The sequence below is a fragment of the Eurytemora carolleeae genome, unplaced genomic scaffold (genome assembly GCF_000591075.1).
Source record: "Eurytemora carolleeae unplaced genomic scaffold, Eaff_2.0 scaffold844, whole genome shotgun sequence".
Taxonomy (NCBI): Eukaryota; Metazoa; Arthropoda; class Copepoda; order Calanoida; family Temoridae; genus Eurytemora; species Eurytemora carolleeae.
Genome location: NW_019397331.1, coordinates 6,229 through 20,950, shown reverse-complemented (window position 1 = coordinate 20,950; position 14,722 = coordinate 6,229). Strand labels below are relative to the sequence as shown.

The 14,722-nt window shown below is 31.2% G+C and overlaps 1 protein-coding gene across 1 annotated transcript; it reads left to right on the top strand.

The window, feature by feature from the left end:
• The first annotated feature begins 3,502 nt into the window (after window positions 1-3,502).
• Window positions 3,503-14,369, top strand: LOC111713553 (cytochrome b5 reductase 4). The gene is made up of 10 exons (XM_023488435.1): window positions 3,503-3,667; window positions 4,020-4,134; window positions 4,970-5,056; window positions 6,707-6,790; window positions 7,463-7,555; window positions 10,105-10,184; window positions 10,984-11,075; window positions 12,224-12,278; window positions 12,588-12,646; window positions 14,233-14,369. The coding sequence occupies exons 2-10, from the start codon at window positions 4,023-4,025 to the stop codon at window positions 14,288-14,290; spliced, it is 720 nt and encodes a 239-aa protein (XP_023344203.1). The 5' UTR covers window positions 3,503-3,667; window positions 4,020-4,022; the 3' UTR covers window positions 14,291-14,369.
• Window positions 14,370-14,722: the final 353 nt, after the last annotated feature.

The following is a 14,722-nucleotide window of genomic DNA, read 5'->3' as shown; positions in this document are numbered from 1 at the left end:
CATGCAAACAAAAAACAATGCCTAATTTCCAATAGTACCCTTAAACATTAATGTGGAAGATAACCTCGTTTTCTTAGAAGCAAGAAATGCGCAATTTACTTTCGCAAGGAAACCGCAAATGAAAATAAACAGTTTATAGAAACAAAAACATCTGACAAAGAGTTTAAGGGTACAGTTGTAAATCGGGCATTGTCATCTTTGGATGAAGGTTCATTTAAAATACGTTTACAGTCCCTTTGAAAGAATGTAAATTGTTGTTTATGTCAAGAATTTAAATAAGAATATTGTAAATACAAAATTTTACACTACAACTCAGTTTTTATTGTTAATATTTAGTACTTCAATATAAATGCATTATCAATTTACTAATAAATTCTTTTTCAAAAATATTTGTATTTAAATAATGGTGACGAGAACTTAAAAAATTATCAGTTTTTAGACAGAAAACGACGATATCTTCCTCAGTTTTGCTGAGATAAGGGATAGTAGTAAGGGTGGGGAAATTTGGTACTTTTTTATAAACATGTTGAGATCCTTTCAGCACGTGTGTCAAAAGTTTCTTTAACAAAAAAAAAACATAAATGTAAAAAAATATTTCACTTTTAAATTCATGCATTGCATCACGTTTTTGTAAATAATAAATCACTAGTGCCAGCAAATAAAAAAAGTTCTTCCAAATTATGTCTTTAAGCACTGAATTCAAAAATGTTAAAATCATAAAAATCGGTTAAACTTTTGATAAGGTAAAAGCAAAAAACGGAATTTTTAGCGAAAGTTTACCAGAGTCCTCTAAAAATAATAGTTTTTTGGCCCTAGATCAACCAATTTTCGCAATTATAGAGGAAATCTTTCATTATATCATCATTTTTTTCCTTTTTCCCTTTCTTCTGACTGAATCCTTATATTCGAGTGATTCCTATTATTTATTTTCTTTGTGAGGATATCTCAAGGAGTTTATCTTTGTATTGACAAATTTCTCTTCAAGCAAGATTTACTTCATTTCTTTGTTTAAGTAGCAAAGACGATTTTTGTGGCAACAGCGATCTCTCTTAATTTCGTTGATTTAATAAAAATAAAAAAAATTAGTTATTTTCCTTTTGACAAAATAATCAAAACGTTTAAAGGAAAATCTCAACTGCCTGCCAAAAATGTCCCTCTGAAAGGCTTATTTGAAAGAACCCATGGTTATCCATGGTAAGCTAAAATCAATTAGAAATTATTTTTTAATCACACGGGCAATGCCGGGCACTATAGATAAAATCATGATTTATTACCATAGCGCAGGTAAACGGCGGGAGCAACTGTGACTAAATAAAATAATAACAAATAATAAAAATTAGTTTTAGAAGAGAACAAAAAATTTCAATAAAATAAAATTTTGTTGAAATTAGTCAACAGAAGTTGATTTCAACAAAGCGACAATAAAATTGTTTAGAAACTTTCTGCTTAAAATTTTATATTTTAATAGGGGAATTATTTCTCATTATTAAATGCGTATCATGAAGTTAAATGCCATAAATAAATTTATACTTCCAGATATATCCAGTACCATCACAATCTCCTGTTGTCAACTCAACATACGGCATACAATCAGGGGTGGATACAGAATTTAAGTGAGGGGGTGCTAGATTGATTTCGGAACAAAAAATCCAGATTTAGGAACCAAAAGACGCGTAGCAGGCGAAAAAAAATTTAAAGATAGATATTTGTTTCTGTTTTGCACTAGGTTCTCCTCCCCTTAAGTACTATATGAGAAGCTTTTCTGAAATCTCAGGGGGGTGCAAAGGTCCTGCCGCCCCCCTGTATCCGACCCTGCATACAATGATAAAGGGGGCACACAAAACGTGAGACTTCAGTAACGACAAAGTTTAATTTCAGCAAAAATACCACTAAATCGTAAACTGTAATTAAACAAAAATCAGGAGTTGATCGGAAAAGTGTACACCAGTTATTTTCATCTGTCTTTTTCAATTATTTCTTTCTTGTAATTCTTTTTATTTCTCCTTATTTCTCACTGTCTTTCTTTTATTTCTCTTTCTTTCTCCCTATCTTTCTTTTATTTCTCTTTCTTTCTCCCTATCTTTCTATTATTTCTCTTTCTTTCTGACTATCTTTCTTTTATTTCTCTTTCTTTCTCACTATCTTTCTTTTATTTCTCTTTCTTTCGGACTATCTTTCTTTTATTTCTCTTTCTTTCTGACTATTTTTCTGTTATTTCTCTTTCTTTCTCACTATTTCTTTTATTTCTCTTTCTTTCTCCCTATCTTTCTATTATTTCTCCTTCTTTCTCACTATCTTTCTTTTATTTCTCTTTCTTTCTCGCTGTATTTCTTTTATTTCTCTGTCTTTCTCACTATCTTTCTTTCACTTCTCTTTCTTTCTCGCTGTATTTCTTATATTTCTCTTTCTTTCTCACTATCTTTCTTTTATTTCTCTTTTTCTCAGTATCTTTTTAATTCTCTTTCTTTCTGACTATATTTCTTTTATTTCTCTTTTTTTCTCGTTGTCATTCTTTTATTTCTCTTTCTATCTCGCTGCCTTTCTTTATTTCTCTTTCTTTCTCTTTATAACGTTATATTTCTTTATACGTTTAAGCTATTTTGAACGAATTTTAAATGAGATATCAAAATATGAATGAAAATATGTCATCATAGACAAGACGCACTATGTTGTAGATAATTTTACTTACTCTTGATGCTTATCCAACTGCAAACCAAGATGTGCACGCTCTCGCGCATAAAACGAGCAGTATTTTGTCAATTACTTCTTTTAAACTCAAGCTAAAAAACGCATTGAATTTCTAAAAATCTTTTTCTCTAGGGCTACAAGAGTTGGTGAGATAAACAAAAGGCCAAGGTAATGAGACTCTTTGAGACTATGGATGCTAAAAAAGGAGAATCTGTATTGTTTTACCAATATAATAAGTCAAAGGGGGAGTTTTTAGATTTTGACATAGAGCCAGGAAATCATTTAAAAAGTGAAAATTTCGCATTAATCATAAATTTTCCCAACTCAACCTTAAATCATAGTCATAGTCATAGTCATAGACATAGACATAGTCATATTTGTAGTCATAGTAATATTTATAGTCATAGTCATAGTCATAGTCATAGTCATAGTCATAGTCATAGTCATAGTCATAGTCGTAGTCATATTCATATTCATATTCATATTCATAGTCGTCGTCTTCACAGTCTCATGCTTTGTGGGTAACCTGTATGTTTGTTGGTACATACTGTAACCTGCATTGCAATGTTATGTATGAAGAAATTCACAGGAGTTCCGCTTCACATTGCTCAAGGATATTGAAAAAACTATTTTATTCCATTTATTTAGANTAGTCATAGTCATAGTCATAGTCATAGTCATAGTCATAGTCATAGTCATAGTCATAGTTATAGTCATAGTCATAGACATAGTCATAGTCATACTCATAGTCATAGTCATAGTCATAGTCATAGTCATAGTCATAGTCATAGTCATAGTCATAGTCATTGCCATTGCCATTGCCATTGCCATTGCCATTATTATTAGGGTGCTGGGTAGTATAGCTGTAAGGGTGGGGAGTGGAGGTAAGCTAGAGCTTGATCTGGTGAAGCAGACCCCCTCACGCTGGCAGAATTTAGGAAAACCTTTAGAATTGGACTCTTGGTTTGGAAATATTCAGGTTTATCTTTTTATTTACGCTTTTTTTGTGGTAGAACCATCGAAAGCCCAGTTTTTTTTTCGGAACTTTGTGAGATTATTTTTTTTCATTTCTTTTTTTCCCAAATGACAAATCACAGATTAACAGAACTTAGATTTTGATTTTTGGTAATCTTATTTTATGAAATTTTGATAGAATCTCTTTAATACTTTAAAAATGTTAATCAAGAATTTAGGAATAAGACACTGTTAAACGAAATTTACTATAAATTGCTATAATTACCATAAAAAACTAATATTTTGAAACAGAATATATATAAAAAGATTAATATTTTAAGAAATCAAATTTCATGTTTAAAGTTTTCTTTTATCAGGATATGAAACTGACATACCGGAAATACACAGTGACCCGTGTTGAGAATTGTACTCATGATACTAAACATGTTGTACTAGAACCTGTTTACAGTACACACCTTGTTGTACCTCCAGGTCAGTACATGGTACAAACACAGTCCTAAACATCAACATATATATTTTGCTTGTCTGTCCTTTTTAACAAATAAACCTCAAGACGGCTGAACAGTTCGGGCCCAATTTTTTGTGGGACATTACATTACCTCAGGGAAGGTTTATGGAAAATCAAAATTGGAAGGAGAAAAAAAATCCTGGAAAATAGTTTAAATTTGAAATTAAATTCGCCAAAATTCAAAAATGATCTTTTAAATGGCCACTTTCAGAGTAACATTTTCAAGCTAAAGGCTTAGTTTTAAAAAACTTATCAATTTATTTGATTTGATTATTTATTTCATTGGCTTGAACTTTGGTCTCCTATAAATTTAGATAAAGTAAATTAAGTATGAAAGCAAATGTTATTTACTATGAAGGTTAAAAACAATGGTGGTACATTTTTTTTAAATTAAAAGCCTAGAATTGTTATTTATGATAAAATCACTCGTTATTGCAGACGTCATGCTAGGTCATAAGTCCAGAATTCGTCATAAATAAATAAATGTGTAGTAAATTATTATTGTGCAAGAATTTACCCAAGGGGGGAGGGCCGCGACCGTGACGTTATGAGATACATCATACATCCTCCTAACGAGGTTATAATGTATAGAGTTATGATGTACGCTAATCCTTAACTAATTATATAGGCAATAAACTATACCGAGAGCGTACTGCATGTTTGTTTATTATGAGGAGATTCTGGCCTAGCCTATAGTACATCATTATTAGTAAACAGCTGTCGACATTTATTTCCTTCTTAGATAGATAGATGTTTAACCATTGTTGTTATTATTATATTTTTATTTTCTTTGTTTAGGGAAGCATATTCATATTCGTGGAGAAAGAGAAGAACTAGAATTAGTGAGAAGTTACACCCCTGTTATACCTTTAAACTCGGGGACAGGTAAATAGGGACATGCATTCTAGATAAGACAACGCCACTCAATAAATGAAGGGTCATTTGAAAATATGTTTACAGTCCCTTTAGAGATATATATACGATATTGATAATAATTTAGGATGGGACATTAATAATAATATAGGATGGCCATTCTAGGTAATGATGGAAACAAGTTATTTTTGAGTGACAGTTAACAATTAAAACATATGTTTCATAAATCTTAAGATAAGAAAATAATGTTAAAACTTCAGCAAATTGGTTTTCGTAATTGATGGAGAATAGGAGCATGTGTCAGATAGATCACAGACTATGTTTGAGAGACGCTTGGACTGAAAGATGGAGCCCTAAATGTATCCAGAAGAAATTCTGTGTCTGGAATGTATAATCTATCTAAAGAGATATTAATAATAATATAGGATGAGACTTTAATGAAGGCTTGGCCATCTCATGAAGAACTATTTTAAAGTTAGAAAACTAAATTTGATTTAGGATTTTTAGTAATTAAGAAGACTCCACAAAATATGAGAAATAAAACATATTTGATATTTTAAACTGACATGTAGTGATATGAAATAACATGACATATTTGATATTTTAAACTGACATGTAGTGATATGAAATAACATGACATATTTGATATTTTAAACTGTATTCCATAAAAGTTTGCCTTTATTACACTATGCAGTATGCAAATCTTGACTCTGGCAGAAGATAGAAACCTGAACGATTTTTTGCAAGGCATTCGTTAACAACTTAACACACAATTGATTTTGCTTCTGTCAGAGGTAAAACTGAATTCCAGTAAAAAACTTATCGAAAATTTGATTATGAATTATGAAAGACTTCACAGATTTTTGAGAATCCTTCTAAACGTCAAAATCCTTGAATATCTAAAAAAACGGACAACAACGATGCCAAACTATAAGCTGCAGTCAACCATTTCAGAAATAAGACGAAATAAAATCTGACTACATTCTCCTCAGCTTAAAATTTACTCAATAAAGGAATTGAGTCTTTGACACAAATTCAAATTTTCCTGTCCCTATATATTTGCAACCTGATATTAGATTAATTAAACTAACATATTTCCTAGTTTGAAATATTGTAAGCATGGAGAGAGGCTTAGTTGTAAATCAACTGTAGTTAACGATAGCAGTGGGACGGATAACAAGTCATCTCATCTATATCATATAGGAAGATTTAGCTGTTAAAAAATGCCAACCCAGAGAAGATGCTTTGAATGCATGATCAAACATGAAGAAAACCAAAGCCACTGTTGGACCTAGAATTCTATTTAAATTCAAGCCAATAGGCATGCGACACAGCTTAACATGTGGTAGTAGAGGAGGAAATAGATCTAGTTAAAACCGAAATGAAAGTTAGTATTCATGAAGAGTCTGAAGATGGAAGATTAACTCGTCGGACGAGGCGAATGAAAGGCGGAGAGTCAGTTAGAGAGCCCTGGCTTTCCATGATTCATTAGTATCAATTCTATTTGTTTATTTTTTATTTATAAATACATTTTTTCTTGTACTCTTTAGTTTTAAGGCTTTAGATATCCTTTATTTCATACCACTTTTAAATGGTGACACTATCTAAAATCTACGACAGTGGGTTGCAAATATATAGGGGTTAGAAAATTCCATTCTTCAGATTCGGAGGATTCGGAATTACACTTTCTTATCAAAATATATATGGATGGTGCGTTCACTCCCCTCATAGATGACCTTAAAATAGGTAATTTTATATTTTTAGGGAATTGGTTTATTAAAATCGTATGAGGGTAAAAGCGATATTAAAAAATCAAAATTTATTTTTGGCTTTCGGAGTCAATGATATCAGTGTAAATCTAATACAATGTAATACATTGTAAATATTGTGAACGAATTAAATTGTTTAAAACGATCTGTAAAAGAACTTAATGAACCACTTGGTAATAATCAAGGTATGGTAATATTAAACTGTTTAAATCCTAGGTTTACTTGGGATTATTAGAATAGACAAAATATGTAAAGAATTACATTAGGAGTGATAACATAACAAAATTTAGATATATTTTATAATAAAAATTCAATACTTAAATAAATTAACAAAGATTGATTGCACAGAAATAAAAATCCTGTAAATAAATAATTGTTTAGAAAAACTATCATATAAAGGAATGATTTTTTAAAATATCATTTAATAAATTATTTAAGAAAAAATATCAAATAAACGAATGATTTAAAAAAATTATATTAAGAAATGATTATAAAAAATGTCATATAAAGGAATTATTTAGAAAAATTGTATCATGTAACGAATTAAATGATTTTAAAACCATAAACACAATTAAGCAATTATTTACGAAGGTGGATAAACTGTTCTGAAACAAAAATGATAAAATAAACTTGTGAATATTATTTTCAGGTGATGAGTTGGAGTTGAGTGATTATACTGGAGATTTCAATATTAATAAACTGAAGGAGTTCTCACAGATATATCTTATAGCAGCAGGAACAGGTAGGATTATCTAAACATCATGATAATATTTATTAACTCAAGGAGTCCTCACAGATATATTTTATAACAGCAGGAACAGGCAGGATTATCTTGATCATCATCATAATATTTATTAACTCAAGGAGTCCTCACAGATATATCTTATAACAGCAGGAACAGGTAGGATTATCATGATCATCATGATAATATTTATAAACTCAAGGAGGTCTTTCTGTAGATATATCTTATAGCAGCAGGAACAGGTAGGATTATCATGATAATCATGATAATTATGTTAATCATGTTAATCATGATAATCATGATGATATTGATATCTACTTGCTATAAAGACCAAGTTAATGGGAGTTCCAGTATTGCTATAAAACATACTTAAAACACAACAAAGATACTTTAGATATTTCATTGATTGAAATGATAAATGAACTAAAACATAACCAATATAAAAAGTGTGAGCTCTACGAGATGTTGAGTACTGGTAGACTGCTGTAGATTCTTCAACGCCATTTTTAAATACTCATTCAGTTAATTCTTCCGGATTATACAGATCCTACTTCAGTAGTATGCACTTATGGAACTTGGTTTATCATGATAATTATGATTATCATCATTATTATGCTCTTTACTGTACTGTGCAGTACTATACTGAACAGTACTGTACTTTATTATTATTCTTTAAGTATAATTTTTTTCTTTTTACTTAATATTTGTTGCACAACGAAATCAAAGCATTAAGCAACCAAAGTGTTATTATTGCATGAAACAATAATACGGAGTACTGCATTAAGAGTTTTAGAATTGGTACATAGTATAACATTTGGGTATGAAAAGGGTTTCCAGCGCAATATATTATTCTCTTAATTTCGCGAAATTTTGTATTAATTACGCGCGTAATTATCGAAACTTCAATTTCGCGAAATTACGCCGTAATATCGCGTAATTTCTACAAAGTAATCTTGCGAAATTTTGCAAGAATTACATCTATGAAATTTTGAAGTTTTAACTTTTAATTTAAATAAAACAACTAACTTACAAGGAAAATAATGTCACGCAAGTTGAATCAGAAATTTCAGTCAATACTATGTTTGTTAACCATTAATTTTAAAACCTCTATAAAATGTCGTCTTCAACTTGAATCTCCTGTCGGAGACAGCCAAACCAAATTTTTCAGCCCGCAATTCCCTTGTCCTCCTCCGACGGAGCTTAAAATATTTTCGTTGTTGTGAAATCATTAAAGTTAAGCAAAATATTTTCATAAGAAGCATTAGTGAATTTTGTTAAATATTCAACTGTAATTTTTCAGAAGTTAAAAAAACGTATTTCAATACTGATCAACAAATAAGTCACCCCCGACCATCCTTAAATAATTCGTAAGATTTTTTCTACTATTAATATTCATTATAACATTGTACAAGTAAACATGACCTATAATTTATGTTATATTTTAGGAAATAAAGATTTTGTTATCGAATTTCTGAGACGGGGTTACTCTGTTGTGTGTGTATTTGTGCGGCCTATCGGGAAAGAATTGTCTGGGGATAATAAACATCCCCCACCAGAATCCTAACCGGCCTATTATCCTGATTTGTCTAGCGTGTTGCTGTTTTCCGTCAACAATGTTGATGTAATTTCACGTTCGACAACTAAAAAGTTTAACAAAGGGCCAACAATTTATTTTTATCAAAAAATGCATTATCTATAAATTTTCAATTTTCGACGACTTGTTAATATTTCAACCTACTTTCTCAAGTTTACCTTCCTTGTTTGAAAAAAAATGTCAATAAAATCTTCAAAATATGTTTGATATGGTTGTAGCGGGCATGTCCTTACACATACTTTCCCGCTATAATTATTTCCTTGAGAATTAATATGTACTTTATTTATTACGGAATTGTTTCGTATTACGTAATTTCGCGTAATTACGCGTAATGCTCCTGCGTAAGTGAAAGAAAGTGTTACGCGTAATTACGCGTAACGTAATTACGACTGGAAACCCTAGACCGTATGAATTTGTTTCTATCAAAACGTAAGAAAAATATTAATTTTGATAAACATGTGATAATTTAGAATTTGATAGTAAAATATTTGCTCATGTGTAATTTCACATGACCTACATTTTTAAAGGAGAATGCCAGATTCCCAACAGTACCCATACACCTTTATCTGGTCAATAATGTTGAAGATAACCTAGTTGTTGTAGCTTGAATTTCATGCAATTTTGTTTATTCTTTCTAGTCTATACAGTGTCCGAATTTAATGAATTTGAGCCGCGTCTCAAATTCCCCAAAAACTGGTTTCAATTGAGCGCCGTCTTAAATCTTGAAAAATTTTATGCAATTTTAAGTGGAACCAACCATATTTAAGACCCGGCTTAAATTTAAGCCGCGGCTCAAATTCTTAAAAATTCGGCCTCAGATGAAAATAATAAATTTTCTAAAAGAAGATAGATATCTTCTGCATCATTGATCACTGAAAGTTAAAGTTGTGAATCAGACATTCCGTTCCAAAAATGGAGTGAAATTTAAGTCTTGACGACGACATTTAACATCTAGGTATTACGCCGATTGCGAGAATACTACCCCTGCTTAGTGGAGTAAAGACGACATTGATTTATTTCAACAAAACTATCAAGGAAATCATTAGAATATCTTTATGTGGATATTTATAGAAAAAGATTCAGCAACCTTTATGATTTAAAGTATTTTTGAAAAGTACATACCGACAGTGCTTAGGACCCAAGGGACAATTCCTCTCTAAACATAAATGTTCACAATGAGCGATTATTACAAACTTCATTATATCTGAATGGATCTAAGTGTCAGAATAAAAATAAGCGGGGAAAACAAATGTCGAAAAAATCCTATCGCACAGAAATATGCAGAAGATATGAAACCAACGATTGCTCTTGTTTAATTATGATTCAGCTGCAAACTTTTTAGAAGTTTTTTATATAAATAGATTTACTATTTATTTATTTTAAATAAGTAATCATTTAACAATATTTTACGCAGACCACATTTATGCTTAAACTTATTGCATTAAAATATTTCAGGTCGTCTTTACACTCACATCAGTGTGTAATGTGTATCCCAGAATTCCTTGATTTGTTGAAAATGATTCAATAATGCACTGCTTTCTTTTTACAAGTATATTTCAACCAAAACTACTTTTTTACAACAAAAAAATTAACATTTGAAAATATCCTTTTTTTAATACATGCTGTTAGGTTATTTTATACATACATAAAAACAAAATGATTTATTTTTTTTAAACTCGTTAAATTGCCAAACACATTTTGAATGTAAACAACTGAATATGCATTTAAAAGTCTAAAGTTTAAATCTTGTTTATTTAACTATAAAATTATGCATCAATGTTTTAAATGACTCCTAAAAGAGTTTAATTTTTCAAATGATTTCTGGGAATGGTAGGATGTAATCTGGGGAAAGGAATTGTCTCTATTTTCTGAATCTAATTCCTGGTTTAAGATCCACAATGTGTTCTCTCAACAGTCTGAAGAAAGGTAATTGAAAGGAACTGTCGTAGTCATTTTGAATGATCCTTTATTCCTAATTTACAACGGTTCTCTTGAATCCTTAATCAGATCAGTATTGTGGAAGATAACGTCGTTTTTCTAGATTGAAAATTACTTAATTCTGATTCCGTCAGTCTATTATTTTCTAAAACAAGAAAAAGAACTTTGTAAAAATGAAAATAAATACTAGTTATTTAAAACATGACATGACTATCTAATTTGATCATACAAAGCTATAAATGGTTATTATTGTGGATCCCTTTTATTCCAAATCCCGTAGTTCACTGCAGGACTTAACATGCACGCTTTCAGGATTTTGGCAATTACCCATTTTAAACTAAAGCTAGAAACAAGCTGGTTGCAGTTTTAGAATGAACATGTCCAGGGCTACAAAAAAGTTATATCAAGTTGGTGAAGTAAAACCTAGCTAAAGGCTATGCGAATCTACACTTCATGTTTAATGCATTTTTCAAAGTTGTCTGGAACTCTGCAAGTTCAGGGTCAATCCAAGCAAAATGTTTTTTAACCCTATTTTTGCATTTTATTATTTATATTATGAACTAGCTCAAAGGCCCGGCGTTGCCCGTGAAACAAACATTTGTAAAAATTATAATTTTTTTTAAATCCATTTTTTAGCCGGCTATAGGAAACATATATATGCATGTCTTGTTTTATCATATAAATTTAGCGAATTAAAAAATGTTGTTTGGGTTCTGCCAACCATATGGAGTAATCGTCTCGTAAATACCTAGATCTGTGCAGCTTTCAGTCCTTTAAAAATGGTTTCGCTTATTCCGCCCTAATTTCTAAAAGTTTTTTTTTCATTCTAAACTGCTTCAGGAGAAGTTTTGTGAGCAAATTGAATTTAATTCTTCAAGAAAATTTTCCAATTCATTTTTATTTATTTATTGATTACTAGCTGAAGGGCCCGGCATTGCCCGTGGAAACTTTAAATATTTTTAAAAAATTTAGAAAAAAAATATCAAATTTCTTTAGCCTTAGACACTCCTCGGCATTTCAAGGATAAACTCTTGTTGTTTCAAAATAGTTCTTAGAAAATGTATGTTCAAAGAGAAAAAAGTTATGAAACTATCAGATGCTGTGTAGTATAATATAAAAAATATGTTTGCTTGTAGTCAATTAAGCGGGAGAATTTCAAAACAAGTTCTTGAGAAGTTTATATATTCAGGGGTAAGTAAATAGATATGTTTTATGACATCATTTTCTAACATTCAATTGAAATTAAAAAAGTGAGATTTTCCTTAATTAGACCAAATAAACGTAACTTTTTATATACTTTTTTGCTGGTGTATGCCTTTTATTATTACTTTATTACAAGACAACTTTTCTATGTTCAAAGATGCTTGATTTAAATACCAAAACGCGGTCGAATTCAAACTGGTTAATCCGGGATGGGTATTTAACTCTGATATTTTTGTCAACGGGAGGTATTTATTTTAATGTCAAGATTTTTTTTATTTCAAATCAATTTTTTTTAAGAGAGAAAACGCATTTTCCTGTGTTTGTGGACCAATCCCATTCAATCAAGAGGCGGAGAGGTAATGATAATTTACAACTACTTTACAGGGAAGTTAAGGGAATTGTACCAAGGATTCAGAAGACCAATTTTACTCACACAACATCCAGGGCTCAGCGAGAGATGTTTTGAAGGCAAAATTGGTCGAGAGAACCCGCGGTTTAATAAATCCCCGAACAAAATAGTTATACACAATTTTATCGTCTAGCTTTTGAGATGAAAATGCGCGAATTTTTTCACGAAAACTTCAGAGCCGGTCGTTATTGTACTTAATTGTCCCAAGGGAATCATTAGTCGGTTTGGTCAAAAGGCGGAAAATAAAACTAAATAAATAGGACTGTGGACATAATTTGAAGTGACCCAATATATCTTAAAAGATGCTAAATTCATAATAGTAACATTAAACTCTTTCATGGGCAACAATAAGTAAGATATTGACGTTGTTATGTGTTATATTCTGCAACTTTTTTATTTGTTGAGTGATATCACAATTGAAAATAATCCAAACTCGTAGATAGATGAATAAGGATATCTACATTTTTAGTCAGAATAAGACTTAAAGCCGCAAAGGCGGTTTTGGGAGGGGGTGGCAGTCCATTACCCCCCCCCCCCTGAGTAAAATTAGGGGGGTGTACCCCCCTGGATTTTTACAAAGACATTACTCCGAAGGCTTTTGACCTGGTACAGGTCATTTATGACCACTGACAGGTTGGTCAAGCTGGAAAGAATGGCGATGCACCCAAAGAGGCTTGCCTCAATTTCGGACAACAGTGTTTTAAATGCCTTTATTTCAAGCGGCCCAAGAAAACTAGATTATCGTAGATTGGAAGGATTTCAAAAAAATTTTATTTTCAACAAAATTTCCTTCTTTTACTTTCAGCCTTCTTACGGTAAACTTTTATTTCTAACTCAAAAAACATATAAATTAGGATGATTTAAGAAGCATTATTTACTAAAAGATCAATAATAATAGTATGAAATAAAAATAATTCTCCCTTCATTAATGGATTATTAAGACATTTGCCTATCCTATTCTAAAAATAAACTGTAATATTTTGTAGGGTTAGAGCGGTAAATAGAACTTCTTAGCAATAGAAGGGGGGATCATGTTAATNGGGATACATTTTTATCCCCACCCCCATGTCTTAGGTCCTGAAACCGCCCTTGCTTAAAGGGTACCGTTGTGAATCGGTCATGTCCTTGTTGAACTATTTGAACATTGATTTTTTCTGTTTGAAGGATATCGTGTTGGCACATTAATAACCTGCTACCATTACAAATTTCTAAATTTTCTTAAATTTCGAGATTGTTAATTCTTCCTGGATTGTCCAACCAACCAGGGATGCGTGCAGCGCTACAACCTGCCAGGGAGACCCGCCAACCCACCTGCACTCCAGACTGGAGGGTTGGACACCAGGCAGGCGGGCAGCGCTACAACCTGCCAGGTAGACCTTCCCACCCACCTGCACGCCTGACTGGCGGGTTGGACAATTCAAAAGGATTTTAATGATTGAATTTTCTCTCACTCACATTTCTAACAAAGTACAGCATTCTCAGCTCAACTACCATGTCTAACCAGACACTCTTTTAATAAAGATTTATTTTTAGGCTTTTATCGCAAGATTTTGGATTCAGCTCTTCGAGTATTCATATCTTTCAAGGATAAACTCTTGTTGTTTCAAAATAGTTCTTAGAAAATGTATGTTCAAAGAGAAAAAAGTTATGAAACTATCAGATGCTGTGTAGTATGTTTTAGCAAAAATATCAAAGCCTTAAGTGAACTGTATAATTGGCCAATTACTGTCTAGAAAGACTTTTTGAAGTAAAATCAGTAAAAATTACATCAAAGAAATTTTTTTGGCCGCATTTTGACAGTCAGGCATTTGACTTAGGGGTTTGATTTTTTGCTACAATAAGTTTCATGACTGTTAAAGAAAAATTAAAAAATTTGGAGACCATGTGATATACTGTTTAATAAATATCGTCAAAAAACCCGGAAAAGTCTAGAAACGAAATTTTTGTTTAATTTAAGACCTGTGAATGCAATTGATTTCTACAATTTCTTAAATATTGATTTGCTCAAAATTCCTTAGGTGGC